General features: G+C 37.0%; 2 protein-coding genes across 6 annotated transcripts in view; one reads left to right on the forward strand and one right to left on the reverse strand.

Moving 5' to 3' along the window:
* The window catches only part of LOC134854114 (cilia- and flagella-associated protein 91-like), a 33,039-nt gene extending 23,695 nt beyond the window's left edge, over positions 1 to 9,344 (reverse strand). The window contains exon 1 of one of the 2 annotated variants that reach the window (XM_063870230.1): positions 9,007 to 9,344. In XM_063870230.1, the coding sequence (XP_063726300.1) occupies positions 9,007 to 9,073 (67 nt within the window). In that variant the 5' untranslated portion in view covers positions 9,074 to 9,344. The remainder of the gene's footprint in view (positions 1 to 9,006) is intronic. The other variant, XM_063870231.1, reaches the window with a different exon arrangement.
* A 92-nt stretch (positions 9,345 to 9,436) lies between these two features.
* Positions 9,437 to 23,489, forward strand: part of LOC134854113 (sperm-associated antigen 17-like) — a gene marked incomplete at its 3' end in the record, with an annotated part of 70,406 nt that continues 56,353 nt past the window's right edge. For all 4 annotated transcript variants that reach the window (XM_063870226.1, XM_063870228.1, XM_063870227.1 and 1 more), the window contains 2 exon segments: positions 9,437 to 9,879; positions 21,307 to 21,447. In XM_063870226.1, the coding sequence (XP_063726296.1) occupies positions 9,760 to 9,879; positions 21,307 to 21,447 (261 nt within the window). In that variant the 5' untranslated portion in view covers positions 9,437 to 9,759.

A 23,489-nucleotide genomic window follows, 5' to 3' on the forward strand; every position in this document is an offset into this window, starting at 1 on the left:
AAAAAACATAAAAAATTTCTCGAAAAAAAAAAGTTATTCCAACTTTTCCCAAAACTTTCACTGACAAAAAATTTTTTTTTTTTTTTTGCCCGAATTTAGAGCAACATCGGAAAACACCGTTTTCGTCTCGCCCGTTCAAACGTTTAAACCGTCAATCGTGTCGAGCAAGTTTTTTGAGTGAATCCCTACCTCGGTTTCCTCCAGTGGTTGGATAAACTTTAAAAAATTTGCTCGGCTCGCCCCGTTTTCGGCCGCATACCGCCGCGACCGTTACTACTACCGTTTCGCCGTAACGTCGTTGAGTTTAACCGATAAACCGTACGCGTTAACTTAAATAGTACTGAATCGAAGCCTTAGCAAAACCTTACAAAACCCTCAGCTAAGGGTTCTTAAAGTTCTTATCGTGATAATTTTTTTTTTTTTCATTTCTATGTGACGACTTTACATCAACAGACTCCTTAAATTGATTGTCATTAAAACAATCGTATCGCTTATCACTCTCAATGGTGTTCATCATTGCTGCGAGTTCTCTCCATCACTCCATAAATACATTACCATTAACTCTACAAAAACGCCTCGACGACACTTTAAAAGCAGTTCCAGGTTTAAGCTTTAATTTGAATGCAAATAACCGGCAAAAGACTGTTCAATATCTTTTAAGCAATTCCCCAAAATGTATGATGGAGAAAAACTTTATAATTTGGCACGATGTTATAAATATTTCATTGAGCAAGCATAGATCAAACAACGATAACCCACTTACACCAGAAAGTCTGATTAAAATTTTAAAAGAATATAAAAACAAAATATCAGCCATTATTTACGTACACCGTCAAAATACCCCTAATATTTATGGACGTTTGGTTGAAACAGGAATATTAACAATTAATGTGACCAAACATTTAATATCAAAAAGAAAAGCTAGCAATAAAGAACTAATTCGTAAGCTTAAATTAATTCATCCTCCGGCGTTTTTAGAAATAAAAAATTTGAGAATCATTCGACGTTATTTCCTCAATCTGTCCGAACTTATCAATAAAGTTAAAAGTCGTCGACCAAGTTCAAGGAAAAGAAAAGCAGATAAGCAAAAGATTTCACAAATGACAACAGTCGAAGAATATTTAACATTTGTTAGGCATTATAAACCTTGATTTTTTTTTGATTAGTTAAATTCATCTTTATTTTCAATCTTGTAGTTTGTTGTCCTTCTGTTCCGTAGGCAACGAGAATCGTAGGGGTCTTGCAAGGATCCTCTGGTTCGGTATAGGACGCGGCTACTTGAATTGACTCTAGTTTGATTCCGTCAACCGACACTATTTTTTTTTTGCTCTTATTTAGAAACAAATATTTCAAAATGGAGCTTGATCTCGGCCAGAAGCTAAACAAAACTTATCTTGCCAGGAAAGAGTTAGAAACAAATCTTTTCGATTACCATGCCAAAATTACGGAATATATAAGTGCGAATGATAGACCAGCTAAAATTGAAACGTACATAGAAAAATCTAGCATTTGCTTACAAAAAATTATAGAGAAAAATGATGAGCTTAAATCTTTGTCTATGCACTGCAACAACGCTGCTGAAACAATAAATCAACTTGAATTTTACCTAGGATCTACCACTGCAAAACATGACGATGTATTAGGTCTAGCTAAAAATTACTTTCAAATTAAACATCAGGAGGACCAGGTAGCAACTGCACGAACCCCAACGCCAAGCGAATCCGTCCGTTCCAAAAAACCCCTTTCACAGCGTTCTAAGATTGCATCAATGACTTCGAGTGAGCGTCGAAGAGAAGCAGCCCTTGCAAAAATTAGACGCGAGGAAGTTGAATGCCAAGTAGAGGCTAAGCTTCGTTTGAAAAAGCAAGAGATCCAGATTCAGTCGATGAAGGGTCAACTTGATCTTGATGTGGTTGTAGAGGAAAGCCGTCAAAAGCTAGCTGAAGCAACTATCGAAGAGGCTGAATATCTGGAAGACGCCTCTGAAATTTTTGAACTTCGTCGTAGCAGATCGAAATTGGCAATGGCCGTTCAGGAGAACCAAACGGAGGAAGACAGGACAACAAGTTGGGTGAACACTCAATTCCCAACTCAGGAGATAGTTCAGCCCGTGGCGCCAGTCCAAAGTGTCAATCTGAAACCAGCTTCCGAGTTCTTGTCATTTTCAAGTATTGAACCGCCTTTCAGTAGAAATCTGACGATGATTAATAACTCACATCCATTTGCTGATTATTTCGAAACCACTTGTATAAACTCACAGAATGTTAACGTCCCTCATACATCAAATACAAGTGTCAGCTTGCCAAATCCAAAGTTAAACAGTACGTATGAGCCACAGGAACAGCTACTTTTGACCAACCTATACAACTACAACCCTTTGATGCAGAGTAGTTTTCATCATTGTAATATCCCGACGAGCTCAATGCCCATTGCTCAACAAACCTTTTTCCCAAGTAATTCCGCAAATTTTGTGTACCAACCGCTTTTACCAACTAACGTTGGTTCTCTAAATCCTCCAACAGTCACCTTCTCCCCTAACTCATATTATGTCACACAGCCATCGAATGTTCAACCGTTCTCTAGCGGAGGAACAACTTTTTATGTCGGTGATCCTAAAGCTTTAGACGCCGCAATCTATTCAAAACCGCTGATGGCGCCTTATACAAATGAGAACAAACAATATGGCCCATTTACGTCCTCGAACAGTAAACCAATCACAAATCAAGATCTAGCTGAAATCTTGACACTGAGACAGAAAGGTCCCTTGCCTGAATGAAAATTGTCTTCTTTCGACGGAAATCCATTGCAGTGGCCTGAATGGTTTGGTCAGTTCAAAAGTGCAATCGATGCAAAAGTTTTAAGTGATGATGTCAAATTGACATATCTCAAAACTCTCGTTTCAGGCAAAGCGAAGAATGCAATTGCCGAATTCGCTTACAGTGGAGTATTCTACAAGGACGCTTTGAAAACTCTAGAGAGGAAATTTGGACAACCACAGACGATTGTGGCAGCTCATCTTGAAAAACTTTCGAATTTTCCACCTCTCAAAATGCACAGTTCAGAAAGCATTATCAGTTTCGCTTCCTGTATATCCAGTTTTGTCGCAGTGTTAAAATCGTTAGGATATGAGTATGACTTGAAGAGTACATCCGTTTTGAATCAAGTTATTTCAAAATTGCCTCCAAATATGAAAGAGTCATGGTCTCTCCACTCTGTAAAGAAATGTTGGAGACAGCCAACGGTTTTAGATTTTAATGATTGGCTCCGCGACAAGGCTGAGGCACATGAACTTATGCGTGTGAGTCAGAATAAGTCACGACCTGAGGAGACTCCAAAGACTGGTTTCCATAAACCACCTACAAAAGTTTTTGCCGCTGCTTCAAAAGTTGAAAAACTAATTTATGCTCCGTGCCTCCAGTGCAATGATAAACACCCACTCTTGAGTTGTTCTGTGTTTAAAGAAAAGACCCCAACTCAACGAGCTCAATTCTCCGCACAAAATAGGTTGTGTTTTGCTTGCTTTCAACCTGACCACATGTTCCGAAAATGCCCTAAAGCCCGCAAATGCACTAAGCCTGGTTGTGAAAGCACCCATAATGTCTTGTTACATGGTGCTGAGAAAGTTTTCAGCGTAAGGTCTGCAAACAAAGAGTTAAACAATAGCAATAATGCAAGCCATTCGAATTCAAACAGTACCGCCCCGCCGAAACGAAATAAGCCGCAAACTTCGTCATCAAACGTAGCCGGTTCGTCGTCTTACAAGAAACTTACGGGACTCCTTCCTGTGCTTCAATTGGAAATAAGTTCACACACAGATGTGACCACTGCTCTTGTAATGTGCGATTCCTGTTGTACCCACTCATGCACAGCGTTTAAATTTAACTGGCCAACAGCTGGATATTCTGGTAAACGGCTTCAATTCGACGGAATCCGTTCCCACGCAACAAGTCGAAGTGAATGTTTTTGCCAAATTCGACCACCATGAATACTCGTTTAGGGTTACGCCGTTTGTGAAAGACAGTTTGAGCGTTGGTTCCAAAACCATTGACGTTACCATTCTTCAAGACAGGTTTCCACATCTGCAGCCAATTAAACCTATTGTCTACAACTATTCCGACGTTGAGATGATATTAGGGCAGGATGTCTTTCATGCAATCAAGCCTCTCGAATACTTCCAAGGACGAAATCAAAACACTCCTGTCGCTGTCCGTATGCCCATTGGCTGGGTTCTCAGTGGCCCACTTCCATCACCAATTGGTGTTCGAGCCACCACTTTCAAGTGCAATGTTGAAGACGTAGTACTTGCTGACCAAGTGAAGAAATGGTACGAGCTAGAGTCGTATGGCACGTTTAAACAAGCTGATCCCCGTTCCTCAGCTGATAAACGTGCACAAAAAATTCTTGACTCTACCACGATTCATGATGGCAGTCGTTATATTGTCGGAATGCTCTGGGCTGCTGACAATATTTATCTTCCCGATAACTTTTACGCGTCGTTAGTCCAGCTTAAGTCTCTTGAAAAGCGTCTAGAGAAAGATTTAAACCTGAAAACTCAATACGCATCAGATATCCGAAGTGATGTCGAGAAGGGTTACGTGGTCCCGGTTAGCCCTCGCGACTCAAAAAACCGTTCAGACCGAGAATGGTACGTACCGCACCACCCAGTTTTAAATCCGAACAAACCCGGCAAAGTTCGGCGCGTTTTAAACGGTGCTTCTAGGTTTCACGGCAGTTCACTGAATAACTCCCTTCTCGTCGGCCCCGATCTGCTTCAGAACCTTTTATTCGTTTTAATGCGCTTCCGAGAGCACAAATACGCAATTTCCGCAGATATCGAAGGCATGTTTATGCAGGTCGGCTTACTAGAAAGTGATCAACGTTCCTTGCGTTTTTTGTGGCGGGAGGACCCCACATCAGATGTGAGTGTATTTCAATATACAAGGCATATATTTGGAGCGAAAGATTCTCCGACATGTGCTAACTATGCTCTTCGCCAAACAGCCGTCGATAACCAAGATCGTTACCCCGATGCCGCTTACGCCGTGCTTAACAACTTTTACATGGATGACTACATTGGGTCTGTGAAAAACACAGAAACTGCTTTAGGGTTAAGTCGCAGTTTAGTTGAAGTGCTTAATTTGGGTGGGTTTAATCTTACAAAATTTATTAGCAACGTTCCCAATTTGTTTTCGAAACTAAATCCCCCTAAGACCAGCGCTAACAACAATAAGAACATTTTTACCGCTGCGATTAATCCGGAAACCGCATCGCATGTTCTCGGTCTCAAATGGGACCACGTCACCGATACGTTGGTTGTGAGCAGAGGAGTCAACCGCGAACTCAAAGACTCTGTTACGCAGCGATCGGTCCTTAGTTTTGTGTCCTCCGTGTTCGACCCCATAGGTCTTGTCGCCCCGTATACCGTACGCGCACGTTTGTTACTGAAAGATATCTGGAGATTGAGTGGCCAACAGTGGGACGACCCACTGCCAATTGAGTTGTGCCGCAGATTCACTGAATGGCACTCTGGCTTGCCAGTTTTAGGGCAGCTCAAAATACCTCGTTGCTATTTTGACTTCTCAGTAGATGAGGTTGAGCTGCACATGTTCGGTGATAGCTCATTGGACGTTTTCTGTTCTGTAGCATTCCTTCGAGCTCAGAAAAACGCCTGTTCCAAATGTCAGCTAGCGTTTGTTTTCGGTAAAGCAAGAGTAGCCCCGATGAAGATGCTTTCAATTCCGAAGTTGGAACTTCAGGCTGCGCTTCTTGCCAGTCGCCTGAAGGATGATATCGAGAAAGCTCTGACGCTGAGTATTTCCAAAGTGTTCATGTGGACTGACAGCACAACAGTCCTTCAGTGGTTGAACTCAACAAGCAAACAGCCCGTGTTTGTAGCCAATCGAGTAGCCGAGATTCTGGAGTCAACATCAATTGACCAATGGTTCCATGTTTTGAGTGGAGACAACCCCGCTGACACCGGAACTAGAGGTATTACTGCTGACTCCCTCAAGCAAAGCAGTTGGGTAAACGGCCCTTCCTTTTTGAAAACTTCTGATTGGCCGTTCAATCCAAATAGGGAAGTTACTGACAAAATTCGCTTGGATGGTCCGGTCTACGATCTAAACGAGGGTTTAGAGGTCTCTTCGAATTTTCCGTGCACTGCAGTTTCGACTGACTTTGCCTTCCCTTGGGAAGAGTATAGCTCGTTCTCCAAGATAAAGCGACTTTCGCATATATGTTGAGACTCTCACCTAAGCATAGACATTTCAGATCCCCAGATAAGGCCATAATTGATCCAGCAGAACTTGTTATTTCAGAGGAAAAACTTTTGCAACTTTCGCAGTTAGAGTCATTCCCAGCTGAAAGTAAACAATTAGCAGCTGGAAAATATGTGAAAACGTCGAGCCGTATATCATCGTATTCGCCTTTTATCGGGCCGAACGGTTTAATTAGATCTACCGGCCGTATCCAACGTCTCTCTGCAACCGCATTCAAAACTCGCCATCCAATAATTTTGGATAGCCGCCATCGCCTAATCCGATTGTTTCTCCGTTTTTATCACAATAAGCATGAACATCAGTCAGTCGACTACCTTCGTTCCGTCATTCATCAGCAATTTGTTGTACTACGCTTAAGATCTGCACTAAGAGCTATTGAAACACATTGCGTGTGCTGTAGAAAGCGAAAAGCGAAAACCGTTACTCCAATGATGTCTGACCTTCCCGCGGAGCGTCTAGGTTACCGCCAGCCACCGTTATCGAACTGCGGCGTCGATTATTTTGGACCATTTCATGTAACCATTCGTCGATCTTCCGAGAAACGCTGGGGTTTTCTATTTACTTGCTTAACGACTCGCGCAATTCACATTGAGTTGGTTCCATCCATGGACACAAGTTCATGTGTGATGGCTATCGAGCGCTTTATTTCTAGGCGAGGAACACCCTCAATAATTTGGTCGGACAACGGAACAAACTTTGTAGGAGCCGAAAAAGAGCTTCTTCTGTGCATCAAAAATTGGAACACAGAAGCTCCACTGTCGCTCGTACACAAAGGCATTAAGTGGAAGTATAATCCGCCAAGTGCACCACATCAAGGTGGAGCATGGGAGCGAATGGTGCGCAGTTGTAAGCTTGTGTTTTATGCAATCTTAGGGTCAAGAAAGTTGACTGACGAGATTTTGAACACAACCATGTGCCTAGTTGAAGGTTCACTAAATGCCCGTCCACTCACTCCCGTTTCTGACGACCCCGATAGTCTTGAGGCTTTGACGCCGAATCATTTCCTCTTAGGTCAGCACAGTCTAACGTTTCCGTCTCTAAGGTCGAGTGAAAACTATTCTCACTCTAAGCGCTATGCCCGTGCGCAGTCGTACGCAAACGCAATTTGGCAGCGATGGTTAAGTGAGTACGCCCCTACACTCAATAAAAGAGTTAAGTGGCCTGCTCCTCCCGAATACTCTTTGAAAACGGGAGATATGGTGTGGTTAGTTGAATCCACTAGCCCTTGGGTCCACTACCCACTAGCACGCATAACGTCGCTAAACTATTGCAAAGACAACACCGCCCGTTCGGCAAACCTAAGGACCGTTTCCGGAAACTACACTCGGCCGCTCGTTAAGCTCGTTCCGGTTCTCGCTCCTTCGGGAGTGGAGGATGTTAATGCTACATAGCATTAAAGTATGAAAGTATAGTATAAAGCCAGTATAGTTGCTTATCAATATCAGCTATATAGCTCAGCGTATACATAGTGCGTTCCGGGGAGTTCGGCGTGGGTTCGATTCTCACCTAAGTCGTTTCATTTGAGAATCCTATTTGAGCCGAACCTGACAGATCATAAAATGCTAATATTTTAATCGGTTCAAAAATTGTTTGCAATTGAGTTTCTGTTAATTAAACTGCGTGAATTAAGTATGAACTCATTGTGAAAAAACAGATAAATCACACAAATCAGGGCATGAACAAGCCAACTTTTTAACTTGATACGTGTAATGTTGTTGCTAATTCCGTGCAATAAAAAATTACTAAAATTCGCCGTTTATTGATTCTGTTGAATTAAACCGATTCTGTTTCCTGTTTTTATAAGATATAAAAAAGTTATAAAAAAGGCCAGAATATTGGGTAACTCATAGAACTTTGTTAGATTCCTATTTCTGTGAACATATGTGGCGAAAAACCAAAAACGCAGACCATAAAGATTTATTTGATGAAAAATTGGAAGACATCATTCTCCTAATTCACCAATTTAAACTCAATTTTTCATGTTTTAAAAGGGGGGAACTGGAAAAGAGTCCAATTTTGAAAGGCTGCTTTAACGATGTCATGTTTAACCTTTCATTGGTTACATCGTAAGATCATGCATTTAACCATAATCACACGTAAAAAAACTCTTAAAATAGAAAATTTGAAAGTTAGGGTGAGTAGAAAACAGCCGGGTTTGATTTTTTCCTGGTGTTTAACAAGCACGGTTTTTAATCTTCGAACTTGTCCATTTTTTGCATTCCTGGTGTGAACTGATATAGTCAATTCTGCATTCGAAAGCGATTGATTAATATTGAACTCAAAATTGTTTTATTAGCTGAGGACATCAACATTTTACAGATGGTAGGAAAATCACTTAACCAAAAAGTCGAATATAGTCGTTAAAAAAACAATAATATTTAATCTTTTTCTTCAAAAGTCAAAGCGACAAGAAAACTCGTATCAGAGCATAGCGTTTGATAACTATTCCGAGTTTATTCAGTTTATTTATTCATACATATCGGCTCTTTTTCCTTTTCCCGCACCTCAGAGCATCAAGTTTTTGGTGTAACGAGTAATTTTACAAGGTTAATTAAGAAAACTAATATGTTTGTCATTGCCTAATTTGTCCGTATGTAAATTTTCCTAACAATCGGACAAAGTGAACAGTACTTTTAGTTGAAAAGTTTGCAGGCCGGCGGAAAAGGAAAAAGAGCCCATAATGCTTAGCTCACGTATTCACAATTAAGATAAAGAGCAAAAATTGTACCGTAGAGAAAGTCATAGTTCCGAGTGGGGTTCAAAGTCGGCTTCCTCAAAGTATGCACTTCCGTCATCTTAGAGAACTATGTCGTGTCGTGATAAGTCGTGTTGCGTGATAAATCGGGTCAATTTTTCCTCTAGTTTTACAAATGGTAGATCGCAAGCTCAAATTTACTTGCAATAACAATAGCATGCGTCGTACAAAAAATTGATCCAAGTGTTTTAAATGGAGATTCAAATGATGTCAGCTCAAAGTGCGCACGCCAAAAATGTTTCTACTCGTTTGAAAAAATGGTAAATGTACGGTAAGCACGCACGTCGGTTTTCTGCTTTGGTTAGTTTTTTGCTCTCAAATAAAATGTATTCAACCAATTTATCAAAGCACCTGCTTAAATTATTATATGCGAAGCAAGATAAAAAAAATACAAAGCTTCAGATTTAAAAAAATCCACGTGCATAAAACAATCGAAAGTATCTAGTACATTGAAAAGATTTTGCAGACCAATAATTTGCTAGAGTATATATCTTTCTCCCATTATCGTTTACAATTGTTTTTAAAAAAATTTCCTCCCAATTAATTTTAACCACCTGAAAAAATTTCATCAAATTCCCTGAAACGCTTTTTGCCTAAATGATTCGCGAACTCTTTGTTTAAGTGACACATGTAATTTCTTTGATATTCTTCAGTTTATCGAGTATTATTTATCAAACAAATCTGTTTTACTTGTTATAACTAATTAATTACCCTTTATAAGCCACAATGCCCCCCAAGAGACAGAAGAGTGGGCAAGGGAGTGCTGGACCCCCCGGGGGAGGGGGAGGGGGAGGAGCAGCACAGCAGAAGTGGGAAGCAGGCCTCATAGCAGCCCCATTCAATGATGTAAGTCCGATGCAATGAAATCGCCCTAATTTTTAATACCAAAAACAACAGAACTATTTTGGATTTTTACAGCTTCCTTCTTTGATTTGTCCTTAAAGTAAAAAAAAAACAATTTTATTTAAAGGTGCCAGTATAGATATATGCTACTTAACGCGGTTTTTCCGTCAAAATTTTCCAAAAAGTGCCCCAAAACGGCTTTTCTGACCTGCGGCTCAAAAGTTTTTGTTCAATTTGGTCGAACTAAAAAAAGGTCCGCAAAATTTTCAAAAATGTTTGAAAATTATCCTCTCAAAAAATTTTATAGCCGCCTCTGTTTTTATTGTTATGAAATGTAATAAGACATGGGGCGGCAATCCGTAAAAAGCTACCATTAGTAACTGTAGATTAAGCGGCAAACGCTAATTACGCGAGTTCTTTCCAACTTTGGTGTCTTTCCCCTAACAGTGAATTTTGTGTTTTGGGGAGGGCTTTATACGTTTTTGAGTGGGGGTAGGTGGGGGGGGGGGGGTTTACATAGTACTTAGGCACGACAAACATATTTGGTACTCATATTTAACTTTGAAACCTTATACATGAAAAAACCGAGCGTTAGAAACAAGGGGTTAAAGGTACATGCAGTCGATTAGTTGTAGGATGACATCCACTGACCTCGGGACTCATAGTTGTGGTACTTCCTCGCATAGCCAGATAAAAACAACCGGTCAAGGACAAACAGTCTGTTCATGAAAGGCTCGAAATCAGCGGAAAACAGCCTATTGAATAGTTAGGAAAGTTGTCTTAGAGCCGAGGAAATTGGATCTAAGTTTCAACATTTTTCATAATATTTCACACGAATGAATGATTGAGAGATAGCTTTTCTGATCTGATTCAAATGATCTGATTTTCGAAAAAGTAGATCATAATCTGCTAAAATGAGTAAAATTAAGTTAAAATTTTAAACTTTTGTAATATTGGAAATGGGCTCTTTTCCAGTCCCCCCTTTCAAATTCAATTTTGAAAAGTCTATTTAACGTTGTCATAATACAATGAAATTTGGCGTGGTGAAACAATTGACAACTGTGAAACTGGAAAAGAGCCCAAATCTGGGCTCTTTTCCAGTTCCCCCCCCCCCCCCTTTCAAATGTTTTTCATACTTTACATTGTAACATCACGCATTTAGCCGTATTTACACACCTAAAACTCGGTATTTTGAAAGAAAGAAACTGGAAAAGAGCCGAATTTGTTCACAATTGAAAGCTTCCCCGGTCAAGGTGCTCACTTTATGTTTCGACTTTGAAAGTCGAGCACATGTCAGTACTCAACCGAAAAAGAATAATCGATACAGGGGTTTCGGTAGAGCACAAATTTGAAACATACCTCGAGCACGGTCAAAACATACCTAGAGCACGGTCGAGAACGCTCGAGCACAGTCGAGCACGGTCGGAAAATAAAGTGCTTTATGGCCAATTTTTATTGCTCTATGGCAATGTTAAGAAATTATCTCAAAACTGAAAATAAAAGAATGGGGGAATAGAAAAGAGGGCTCTTTTCCACTTTTCACACACCTTTTGAATTCACGTTTGAAAAGCTTCTTAGGAAATGTTGTCATAAGGTAATTAAATTTAGCATGGTGAACCAAGTGAACAATACTGCTCGTACACTCCGCGTCATAAAATTTCGTACCATATTAATACATGGTAAACACTTGTTTAAAGACAAAAGTTGGCCAAATTTTTTCGTACTTTTGGGTTTTTGTTAGAAAAAGTCACGAACTCGCAAATGGTTCTGTACACATGCAATCACGCGAGATCAGTTTGTTCAGTTTCTGTTCAATTTTTGTTAAGTTTGTTCAGCTTTTGACATGCACTCACGCGAGATTATCGAGTTAGCCAAAGAAAAACATGCAAATGATTTTTCATATCGCCCAATCAGCCAAGAACTGAGTTTACCAAGATCAACAGTGCAGTATATGATCATGAATGACTACTCAAGAGTGAACGCAGAGCAGGGACCCAAGCATGTGGCCGTTGGCTTCAAAAAACTGTATAAAAAACGATGCGTTGCTCTGCGGAAAAAACGCAAAGAAAAGGTGACAGCCTCAAAAATCCTGAGGGAGACAGCCCTCAAAATCAGCAGAAGAACGGTTCATCGAGCTTTATCAAGAATGAGATATGGATACAAAAATGCAAAATTCAAGATAATTTTGATCAAAAAACAGAAAGAAAATCAAGTACGCTTCTGCACTGAATGGTTGACTAAACCAAAAAAACTGTGATGAAGTCGTATTTACGGATAGAAAAAATGTTAAACTAGACGGACCCGACAACTGGTGTTCCTGGATGGAAGAAAATCATCAAGTTTACCTCAGAAAACGTCAATGTGGGGGTGGTTCACTAATGGCCTGGGGTATGATTTTTTCGACCGGTCACATTTTTGTCAAAACGGTAACTGGTCGAATAAATTCAGACACCTACATCAAGCGTACGAAAGACACTGCCATACCTTTAATGAGAGACTTTCTCCACAATGGTTTCGTTCTGCAACAAGACAATTGCAGTATTCATGTTTCAAAAAAAGTTTGAACTTTTTTGAGAAGATGGGCATTGAGCTTCTACCTTGGCCCACCAGGAGCCCGGATCTCAACCTCACAGAGAACGTGTGGAGCAAGTTGAGTTCAAGGGTTTATGATGGTCCGCAACGGAAAAACAAATAAGAACTGGAACAAAAAGTTTTTGAAGCCGTAGACCACATGAACTCGCATCTTTCTGATATTTTAAAACTCTATTCTCGTCGTTGTATAGTCGTTTCTTATCACGAGAAATGGAAATAAAGTTTCTTACTGACTTTTTTAAACATTTCTGAAATCGTACAAAAAAATTTGGCACACTCTTGCTTTGAATTGATGAAATTACATGTATTAAGATGGTACGAAAAAATGTGACGCATAGGGTATCAGGGCGAAGCCTTGAATGTTCCGACTGCCGTTTAAGGTTTATGGAGCAGTAATATTATAAAAAAAGTTAAATGTAGTAAAATAAAATGAAAAAAAAAATCTTAAGTTTGAAAAATTTTATGAAAATCATGCCCCCACACGCCATATAAAGTACAAAAGAATAGATTTCGCTCCTTTTAAAAAATCAATTACGGCAAATAAGCTTCTTTCTACCAATTTGGAACGACTTCTAAGACGGATTAAATCTCCGCTCACGCGTTTATAGCGCGAGGTATTAATTTTCTCAAAATGGCCAAAATCGCGATTTTTAAACCCCTATAATTTTACAAAAAACGATCACAGGTGAAATATCTTTTCAAATTTGAGCTCAGGACAACAATAACTTTTGAATGATTTTTAAGAATTCCGTCAAAAATGGCTTGTTAAAAAGTCGAAATTTGTCTGAAGAAAAAAAACCCACTTCGAGCACAAATATTCCGTTACTTTCGTATCGAAAGTCGGAATAAAAGTATCTTTAATTGATAAGTTTGCCCAAATTTTGTCATTGAACGATGGGAAACTTCAGTAAACTTACTTACTTTTTCTGTATAATGCCCATCTCATATATAACTGGCAATTTTCAAACCTCATTACTTTATGAAAAATGATTTGAGCATAACAGGAGAAAAACTTGAGCTCCTCAAATCTCTGGATTCCAGATGGTTGAAGAAGTTCCGTTCAACAATGACTAGTTAAGCGTCGAAATTTGTCTAAAAAGCAACGTAGAGTGCAGGCTTTCCGTCTTTATCCTCAAAAGTTTAGCGTTGTCATAAGGCAATTCAACACTAGGCATTAAAACAGAATAGCCTAAAATGTAGCCATTGTAGCTAAAAAATATTACGTTCAACATTTAAGAAGTTGGGTAAAGTGACTTATGGTGATGGAGAGAATAAAAGAGCCCAAAAGTATAACTCTTTTGAATCTTTTCCCCACATTTCAAGTTCTCTAAATTTATACTTTTCGTACGTAAGGCAATGGTTAAATGCGAGATGTAACGATGTAAAATAATACCTACGTGTCTATAGTTAGTTTGGGCTCTTTTCCAGTTTCCCAACCCCCTCGTATAATTAATAAATTAAGCTATTCAAAAAATGTTCACACGGCACTTTGCATTTGAAAATTTCGTAAAAATCTGTTTATCTGCTCACGATGACCCGTTTTGATGCAGTTTATAACATGAAAAAAAATTTTAAATAGACTTTCTTTTATTGAATTTCAGAAAAAATCAAAGGGGGACTGGAAAAGAGCTTTAATTTGTTCACCATGCACAATTCACCATGACAATGTTAAAACATGTTTTCAAATTTAAAGTTCAAACTTAGGGGGGTGGACAGGAGCCAACTTTCCGATTAACATAACTCCGAAATGGACCAAAACCAACTTTTCTCAAAACGGCATAAAATCAGATTATCATGCTTTTCATCAACAAATTTTCACCAGCAACGAAAACAAGTTAACAGGATTCGAAGCTAAGTATTTCCAAACTTTGATGATAATTTTGTTGGACAATTTGATCACAAGAAAATATTTCGCATCAACAAGCTTATGTTTTTGACAAGAAATCGAAAACTTTTTTCAAGATAAACTCTCAACCAAAAATTGAATCAATCAGTTTTTTGTTTTATTTTTTGTTCTTTAGAAAAGTTCTCATGAATAAGTTTTGATGGTATATCATTTGGACGGCATACCAAAAGATCAGTTTTTGGCAGAATTATCAGATGCGCCAATATACTGAAAGTAACAGTGTACTCTGACTTGATTGGCTGCATCCTTTCAAATGCTAAGGCCTTGCCGCTCGTGAAAGATGTTCTATATTTTTTTCATTCCTAACTACTTTGCTGTTAATTCTCGCTATTAATTACATAAGCGAAATATTTATTAAATGATGATTTGTTAAAATCTTAATTAACTACTAGAAAGCATTGATCAATTTTAAAGAACTCTGCTAACTGTTCTGCACATATAAAATAACTTCATAACAAAACTCAAAAAAATCAAAAAAAAAAATTTCCCGCGTTTTCAGCAAACTGACATCTCGGTACAGTCAACAAGTTTTTTAAATGCAAGTGTTGCATAGAATTTATGCAATTTGGGAGCTTTTCCGTTTTTCTGTCTGATGTGATTTATGCCATTTGAGTCATAAGAAAATTGCTCAAACGTTGCTCGTACAGCAAACTACATGAATTAATTTTGGTAAGCTTTTGTTAGCTGTATTCACCTTGACACGTTTTCATTACAATTAAAAGCATTGAAAAAATTTTAAAAGCTTTTCATAAAAGGTATCAAATTCTCATCATCTAGTTGCACTTGGTTTTGAATCAAAAGCATTTATCACTCACAGTTTTTTTTTCGGTTTTTTTCCATTTCAAATTCCAAATCGATTTTTAACGATGTCATTATGCAAAAAAAATTACAAAGTTGTCATAATGCTAACAAACCAACAATTGTGAACAGATTTGTGCATTACATCTTATTTAATCGTAACCCATAAAACGTCTATGAAAATAGAACTAGACTGCTCGTATCAGGGCGAAGCCCTGAATATCCCGACTGCCTTCTAAGGTTTATGGAGCAGTAATAACATATATCATTAACAAATTAAATGTAATAAAAACATGAAAAAAAATTTTTTTAATATGAATTTTTTTTCTACGAAAATTATCCCCCCACACGCCATATAAACTACAAAAGAATTTCGCTCCTTATAACAAATCAATAATGGCAAATAACCTTCTTTCAACCACTAAGACGGGTTGAACCTCCGCTTACGAGTTAATAGCGCGAAATATATCGCGCGCTAATTTTGCTAAATTGGCCAAAATGGCAATCATTAAACCCCCCTAAAATTTACGAAAATGGTGATCACAGGTGAAATATCGTTTCAAATTTAAGCCCAGGATAACAATACCTTTTGAATGATAAAAAAGTCGAAAATGGTTAATTAAAAGGTCGAAATTTTTCTGAAGAAAAAAAAACCACCCCGAGCACAAATATTCCGGAACAAAAAAACGAAAAGTATTAGAGGGAGTTGGAAAGAGCTTTTCATACCACGAACTAGGTTTTACAAATTCGATAGCGAAAGTTAGGTTCAATGTGTCAATTTTCGATTTTTGACAAATAGACAAGCGTCAAGAAACAAATGTCTATGATTCCAACGGAACTAGTGTGCGATATTTTAGCCGGGTCATTTCCAGATCCTTCCTTAACATTCATATGACATAAGTTATAACTTCTGCCAAGTGCAACATTGAAGAAAAACTAGATTGCTGAATGAAAAGGGATGGGAATATTGCGAAATGTTGTCTGAAGAAGCAGTAAAAGCAATTCGTATGGTCATATTTTTATTAACCACCCACAAATTTTGTTGGATTATAGGAAACGTTAAATGTCTGAGAAAAAGCATATTAGCAATCGAATATGTTCGAATCTTTGATGAATTTTCTGAAAACAGTCTTTTTTTCAAATTTTTTTTTGAACTTTGGGACAGGTATTGACTTGATGCTGCATTCAAGTGTGACTTTTTAAACTGGCAGCAATGCCGTTTTTGTTTTGAGAGCTTGGCAACTGAGTTTTCATGCAAGTTTGGTTTTATTTCTTATACAGATTATTAGTTTTGCTTTGCTAACCCCGATTGCGTTATGATAATTTGACAAATCGCACTAACTTCAGAGAAATTGTTTAGCTATTTAGCCTCTTTAATGACTGCTTCTCCAAGCTTTCTCGGCTTTTTTGGCAACAAAATGAAGTTGTTGCGTGAAGCTGGATCTTCTACTTTGTCAAACTAAGCTAAGCCTCAGTCTGGCGTTGAACATTCTCACGTCTGGTTTTTGCCAGTGCTGTTTTTCTGCAAAGCTTTCTTTATGCCATCAGAGCAAAATTTGAACGCTGACGAAACTTGTTTCTTCAGAATAACGAACTCACTTAGTGTCGTTATTCTACTGTTTTTACTTGATCTACTCTGTCTTTGTCTAGAAGCCTTCAACATTTTTTGAGCTGAACATGCGTAGTTAATTTTCAAAATGACAGATTGATTAAGCATCAGTTGGGGAAGTCTTAGACAAGGTTTTGAGTTCATTGTTATTCTCTAAAAACTTTTTGAGTTTGTCTAAAATTATCTGTTTTCAGTTAATTTTTATCCATTTTTAATGAGATTTAATTGCTATCAAGTTCAAGTTTTGTAAAAAAAATAATTTCGTTTTTAAATTGGTTGATGTGCTCAATTCGAAAACAACTCAATAATTTTATTACTATCAAAATTAATTGATAGCTTTTTAAGCTTAAAGATTTAGTACGCTAGTGATCTGACTGACTTGTTCAAATCTAACGTCTATAAAACTCGGGGGTCTTCTGTCGTTGTAGGCCAGCAGTTGCTGCTATTAGTTTTTTAAGTTAACTTTCGAAAATGTATTTTAACAATTCCGTGAAAGAAGTCTGTTGTTCCGATCATTCAAAATGAGAGAAATTTTGTATTCTTGTGTGTTTTAGTTATTGCTCCGACTGTTTGAAAAATGAGTGTTTTGTTTTTCCTTTTTTCTTACCTTTTTGTTATCCACGCAAAATCAATAAACACAAATAATTATTGGAATTGTTCGATCAATATACCAAATCGACTCTTGTTCACTCGTGATTCATTTATTTGAACAAAATTTGAAAAAATCTGAGAAATATTTTTGGTTTCTTTGAGTTTATCTGTTTTTTGTTTGTTTTTGAGTTTATCTGTTTTTTGTTTGTTTTTCTAGTCGTTTTTCTACAGAAATGGTTGTCCCGCTTACCCAGACTGTTGTATCAGTCAAATACACTTAGATTTTTTTCTTCCGTCTTATATTTTCATCACAACACGCTGAGAAGACTATAATAAATTGGAGAAGAGAAAAAAATTATTTTACGTTTTTTGCACAGCAACCAGCAATACTTGTTATTTAATACGTTTTTTCTTTTTTTTTGTTTTCACACAAAAATAGGGACAAAAACCAATCATGGGGTTTACTTGACAGATATGTCAATTTAAAGCCTTTTTAGTCGTAATAGGAACGAAAAAAAAAATTGGAAAAATTTTTCTCATCGTCGAAAAACACTTGTCAGAAAGATTGATTTTGGTCCTATTTCTAGCGAATAAGGTGGGTGAGAATGATTCAAGTAATATATCGAATTAAAGCCCTCAATTTCGAGTCAAGAGATATTAAAAACAGTGTCGAAAAGACCATTTTTTTGTTATGGTTTTTTTGTTTAAGCTCAGCGTGTAAAACAATTGAGCAGGATTTTTTAGAAGAATGACTCAGAAACACTTTGAACAAATGTTTTACGTCAGTAAAATTTTCGTCTGAAGTTTTTAGCGCCATTTTGAAACAAAAAAACTTCGAATAATCAAAACAGGTTTTCGAATTTTGTTGCCCGGTTAGCCTATTTTTTTGTGCCTGTCGAATAGGTTGATTTTTTAGTTCTTCAAGTTTTTGTCAATTCATTTCATCACAACACGGACAAAAAAAACATAAACTTGGAAAACAAAAGGGGAGAACAACCTCCTGCAATTTTTTGATAAAATGGTTGAACAAATTGTCTGACTTTCACAGCAGCCCAAAATCCCCGTTTTTGCCGCAAACACTTATTGATTAGCTTGCGTCATTTCTAAAATTTTTAAATAAGCACTCTGAAAAATCTTTGAAGTCAGAAACTAAAAAGTCAGAAACTACTATGGTAATAGAAGTTATGAAACTAATCTTTCATCAATGCACCTAATCAAAAAATCATCAGATTTTCATAGTTTATTGAACAGTAAAATTTAGTGTGAATAAAACTGAAGAGTCAGAAGGCTGTTGATCATGCCAATCAGATCGATAAAATTGGAACTTGCACAGAATCAGCCGTAGTTGACAAAAACAAATCAAGATTAATCTGGTCTTAAGCTACGGGTCTATTAGGTACTTAGACTTAACTGGGCGTTTGTTCCCATGGCTTTGCAAATGAAAAACTTTTTCGAAACAAAATTTTCGTTATAAGTGTTCTGCGAGCAAAACTCTTTGTTTGTGAAAATTACCTGCCATGGGTTCCCTGTTACATGTGTACAAAAATTACAAATTTAACTTATAAGGATCTCAATGCTGTGTCCATCAGCATCATGAACTTCAAAAAAATTTGTTTAAAAAAATAACCATCAATAATCAAATCTCTATGATTTCAATTTTGCTATCTACCGCCTCGACCGCCGCCGCTTCGGGGTTTCAACGCGAGCCTGCAATTTCCTGATGGAGGCTTTGGAGTCGATTACGGTTACATACCTCAAAAGCCTGCAACTAGAATCCAATAGGACTGGCGTCAAACCGTCTGGTCGCTTACCATCTATCCTGTGAAGATGTCGTGGCTCTAAAACAGAAAGAATGTGAGGGAGGCGGAACTTTGATTTATAATGGCTATCAAATTTGAATGCGTAGAAAACATCCCGGCAAATTTTTGGTCAAAATAGGCCATGTCATCCATCTTCGGTTGGCTGTTTTCTGCTAATGCATCTACTTTTCACGAATTGTCAAATCTAGACAGAGCCTAATAGCGATGCTAAGTTGCTGATTCTCAGCTTTTATTTTAGATTTTTACACAGGACGAAATTCAACCACTTTAATCCGAACTTACCCTTATCTTTTAAGTGTTGAAATCGAACATCGGCAGGTTCTACTTTAAAAGTCATTTGAAACATTTCTTTTTCAAATTGAGCTGAATTCAAATTTATTGAACTTCGTTTCCCAGAGCTATATTATTTTTGCTGAACCAAACCAAAGTCTAAACCATCATTATATGTTCCATCTTCGTGCTCCAAACGGAAATTTTGGCTTAAGTTAGTTTTCGCTCCTACTGCTGAAGCTAAAGAAGCGGGTAAAGCTTGTAGGTGAGCGGAAGAAACACCTATGCCACTTTAACTGCTGGAAGAAGAACTGCTTGTAAAAAGTGGCTGTTGTTCGTTTTTAATTTTATTTATTATAACGAGATTTTTAATAACGTTTCCAAAAAACCACCTTTGATTTAATTTATAAGGAATGCGCTACGAATTTCCGTTTATGCCCTCTTCATTGACAGATTCACTTCAGCGCCAAGGTGTTCTGTCTCCCTAAAAGTATTGGAGTCAGGAAGATAACTTAGTTCAATTTTAATGCAAATACTATTTTCACAGGTCGCAATTTTTCCAAAGAAGAAGACGACAGATTTCAATTTAATTCATTGCATGGAGATAATTTTTAGACGTTGCGATTTTAAGATGTAAACGTTTAAAAACCACAGCAGCATATGAGTCTGTAATAAATGAAATGCTAAAAATAGCAAGAAATTGCAAACTATAGGTCAAACTGACTGAAAAACAATTTTAAAACCTTTTTTCAAATTACTAATTCATAATAATTCGCTTAACTGTGACATGTTTGTAAAATTGCGGTAACTCTGAAAAAAGAGTAAACACCTGAGGAAAAAGAAAACTCGAACTTTTCTAAATTTATTTATGCTATAAATTGATGAATATTAATACTCTGGATTTTTTTCAAGCTGTATACTTAAGACGTTAATTCAATCTTCTCAGTTCAGAGAGAAAAACAACAACTCTTATCTTGGCGAAAGATAGAATAAGGAAAGAGAAAATTCCAAACGTTTCTAAACTTTTCTATGCTATACATTGATGAATACTAATACTGTGAAATTATTTTTCAAGCTGTCTACTTAAGACGTTAATTCAATCTTTTCAGTCCAAAGAGAAAAACAAGATATCTTCCCACAGCGAAAGATAGAATAAGTCTATCGTTCAACTTCAACTCATTCAGGCTGCAGACTGCGCACGCCATTGAGAGTAGTCCCAGAGTAACAAGAGCAGAAAAAGCTGAGTGCAATTGAATGAAAGGCAATAAATTTGAAAGTGTAACTAAAACTCCAATAATTGAGAAAATGCAACACTTTAAACTTAAAAATTTTAGATTAAAAATGAATTGTATAATTTTTAAAAATTATTTCGCCGCTAATTAAGCCGCAGATTGTGTGCAAATAGAAGGTTAATCTTCGTAAAGAATGGAGATAAGCCAGCCAAACCTCAGCGGGCTTCTAAGCAGCTACCTCACTGGACAATATTTTGATTTTAATGTTACCCCGTGCTTTGCAAGTTGAGCTTAAATATTAATGTCACAGTTTTGATCGCAATACCTTCTAGTACACAAAAATTTGGAAAAAGGATACAAATACCGGCTTATCTCAATTGCGGCGCAAAATATTCATCCAAAACTGTGACCTTATTATTTAAGCTCTACTTGCAAAAAATGATTAAGAATGAAGTTAATAGCTGAGATTAGCGAGAAACAAGTATAACGTTAATATGGGTTATTGTATAGACTATTTTGGGATCGCGGTCGATACAAGTCCTCGTCTCATCAGTCTTTTCGAGCTAAAATGTTGATGAAAATAGGTTAAATCTCATTAAGAATTTGTTTCAGGATGATTGGAAGGCAGCTGTTGTTTTGGTCATTGCTGGTAGGCCCGAAGATAGGAAGAATGCTGCCATTCTACAGGAAGCAGTTGCCACAGGCAGTCGAAGATTGTTTTCGTCAATTGAACTTGCTGAAATGTACAAAGTTGTAAGTATGAATATGAAAACTTCATTTTATTGCACTATGGTTTGTAAAGTTAGGCCTGTATAAGTCACTAATACTCCCAGTGTTATTATACGGACTCTCATGTACACATATATCGAGGGGGGATCAATTGCAGTTGGAGCGATTTCAAAAGAAAGCAATCCGGTGGATCACTGGAAATAAAACGGGAGTGTACATCAACGAACTACGCTTGCTAAACATTTTACCCCTGCCCATGTTCATCCAGCTAAATAACATCTTACTTCTTGCCAGTCTTGATTCTAATGAACGAAATGAAATAGTGTTAAACAGGCGAACCACACGGGCTAGAAATATAGAAATTTTTGAGATGCGAAAAGTGAGAACGGAAAAAGCGAGAAACGAATTTGTTTTCAGAACCAGTAGGATTGTAAATCGATTAGAACCATATATTCATTTTGATAAACGAATCGGCCTCAAGACGAGAATTTTAAACACGATGTGGAAATTTGTAAACGAGAGATTTTCAGAAATGACAACGTGCACGTGGCAATTATTCTGTGATTGTATCACGTGCAGAAACAAGTGGACATTGTTTTAGAGAAGACGCCGGGACCAAGACTCCCAACAGCAGTGCTGTGAATCCCCAACAACAACAACAACAACAATAATCCTTCTATTTCTATGAATTTTTAAAGATTTGAAATTACTGAAAGTTTTAATGATAAACAGTTGAATCATACAGGTCAGTAGACATTCAAGTTTCCCTCCTACAATTAACGAATGGTTTAAACTATGAAAAAACATCAGATTATATAATCTTTTTTATGATTTTTTTCTGCTTAGTTGCCACGACTCGGAATTTGTCTAAGATTTAAGCTTTTGTTATTATAATTGACAACCTTTTCAAGTAATTTTTGTGCAACTAATTGCGCTCCAAGAAATTTTGCTGATTTTTTTTGATATTTGTTTTCTTTTTTGATTTTTTTTATTGTTCCGACCATTGAAAAAGGGGAAGAAATTTGTATTCCGGTATGTTTCAGTTTTTTGTCTTCTTTTTCAACTTTTGTTTTTCACGCAAATTTAGGTACCACAAATAATCATTATACATGTTCGAGTCATATATCATACTAAAGCCCTTTCAGTTGTAATTCAAACATTAAAAAAAATTTTCTTTGTCGAGAAAGACGGATTTGAAATTTTGATTGTTTAGCCTAATTTCGAGCGAGTAAAGACAGCGAGCAGGCTTTTTTATGCTTTTTTTAAGCCGCGAAAACTTCACTTTAGTTATTTTTTAGACTTTAAAGTGAAATATTGGGAATCTTTTTTCAATTTTTTTCGATTACTTTAACGATTTTTTGTTTGTTTTTCTAGTCAATTTTCAAGAAAAACTATTATCAAATTGGCCTATTTTTCTATAACTGTCAAATATGTCTAGATTGTTGTTATTCGTTCAGATCCTTTATATCGCCACGCAGAAAAAAAAAACGATTATAATTTAAAAACTTTTTTTGTTAAGGCCATTGTCGGAACATTCTATGCTATTTGCCCAGTAACCGGCTATCCGTGTTTTTTGATTTAGAATTTTTTTTGAAATTTTTTATGTTTTCGTTCCATTGTTCTTTCCAGACTAAAGCAATAAATAGCGCCTTCACTATAAAATTTTCGAAATTTTGATTTTTTTCTGATTGCAATCACTCCTTTGCAATTATTTTGCCAATACTACAGTAAAAGTTGTTCCGATTTTCCTTTTTATTCACAAATGTTTCAAACGCCTGGTTAGAGTTTTTCAAGTGAGGTTTTATGAAAGATAAGGGTTAAAAAATGGCTAGATTTTACCTACTTATGTAATATTTCGAGTTTTACTAGCAAAAAACTGAAGTATGTCGCTGTTTGTTCAGTAAAATTTTACCACTGTAATTTGGTTTCTGGCACATATTTTTGCATCGCAAGTGTTGTGAATGTCAGATTCACCTCTGTGTAAACCTCTCTGCCCTATCTGCTCACCGACAAGAATGAAATCAAGGTTGTCTGCTTGCTGAAATCATACCCGATAATAACATTAT

The sequence above is a fragment of the Symsagittifera roscoffensis genome, chromosome 9 (genome assembly GCF_963678635.1).
Source record: "Symsagittifera roscoffensis chromosome 9, txSymRosc1.1, whole genome shotgun sequence".
Classification (NCBI taxonomy): Eukaryota; Metazoa; Xenacoelomorpha; order Acoela; family Convolutidae; genus Symsagittifera; species Symsagittifera roscoffensis.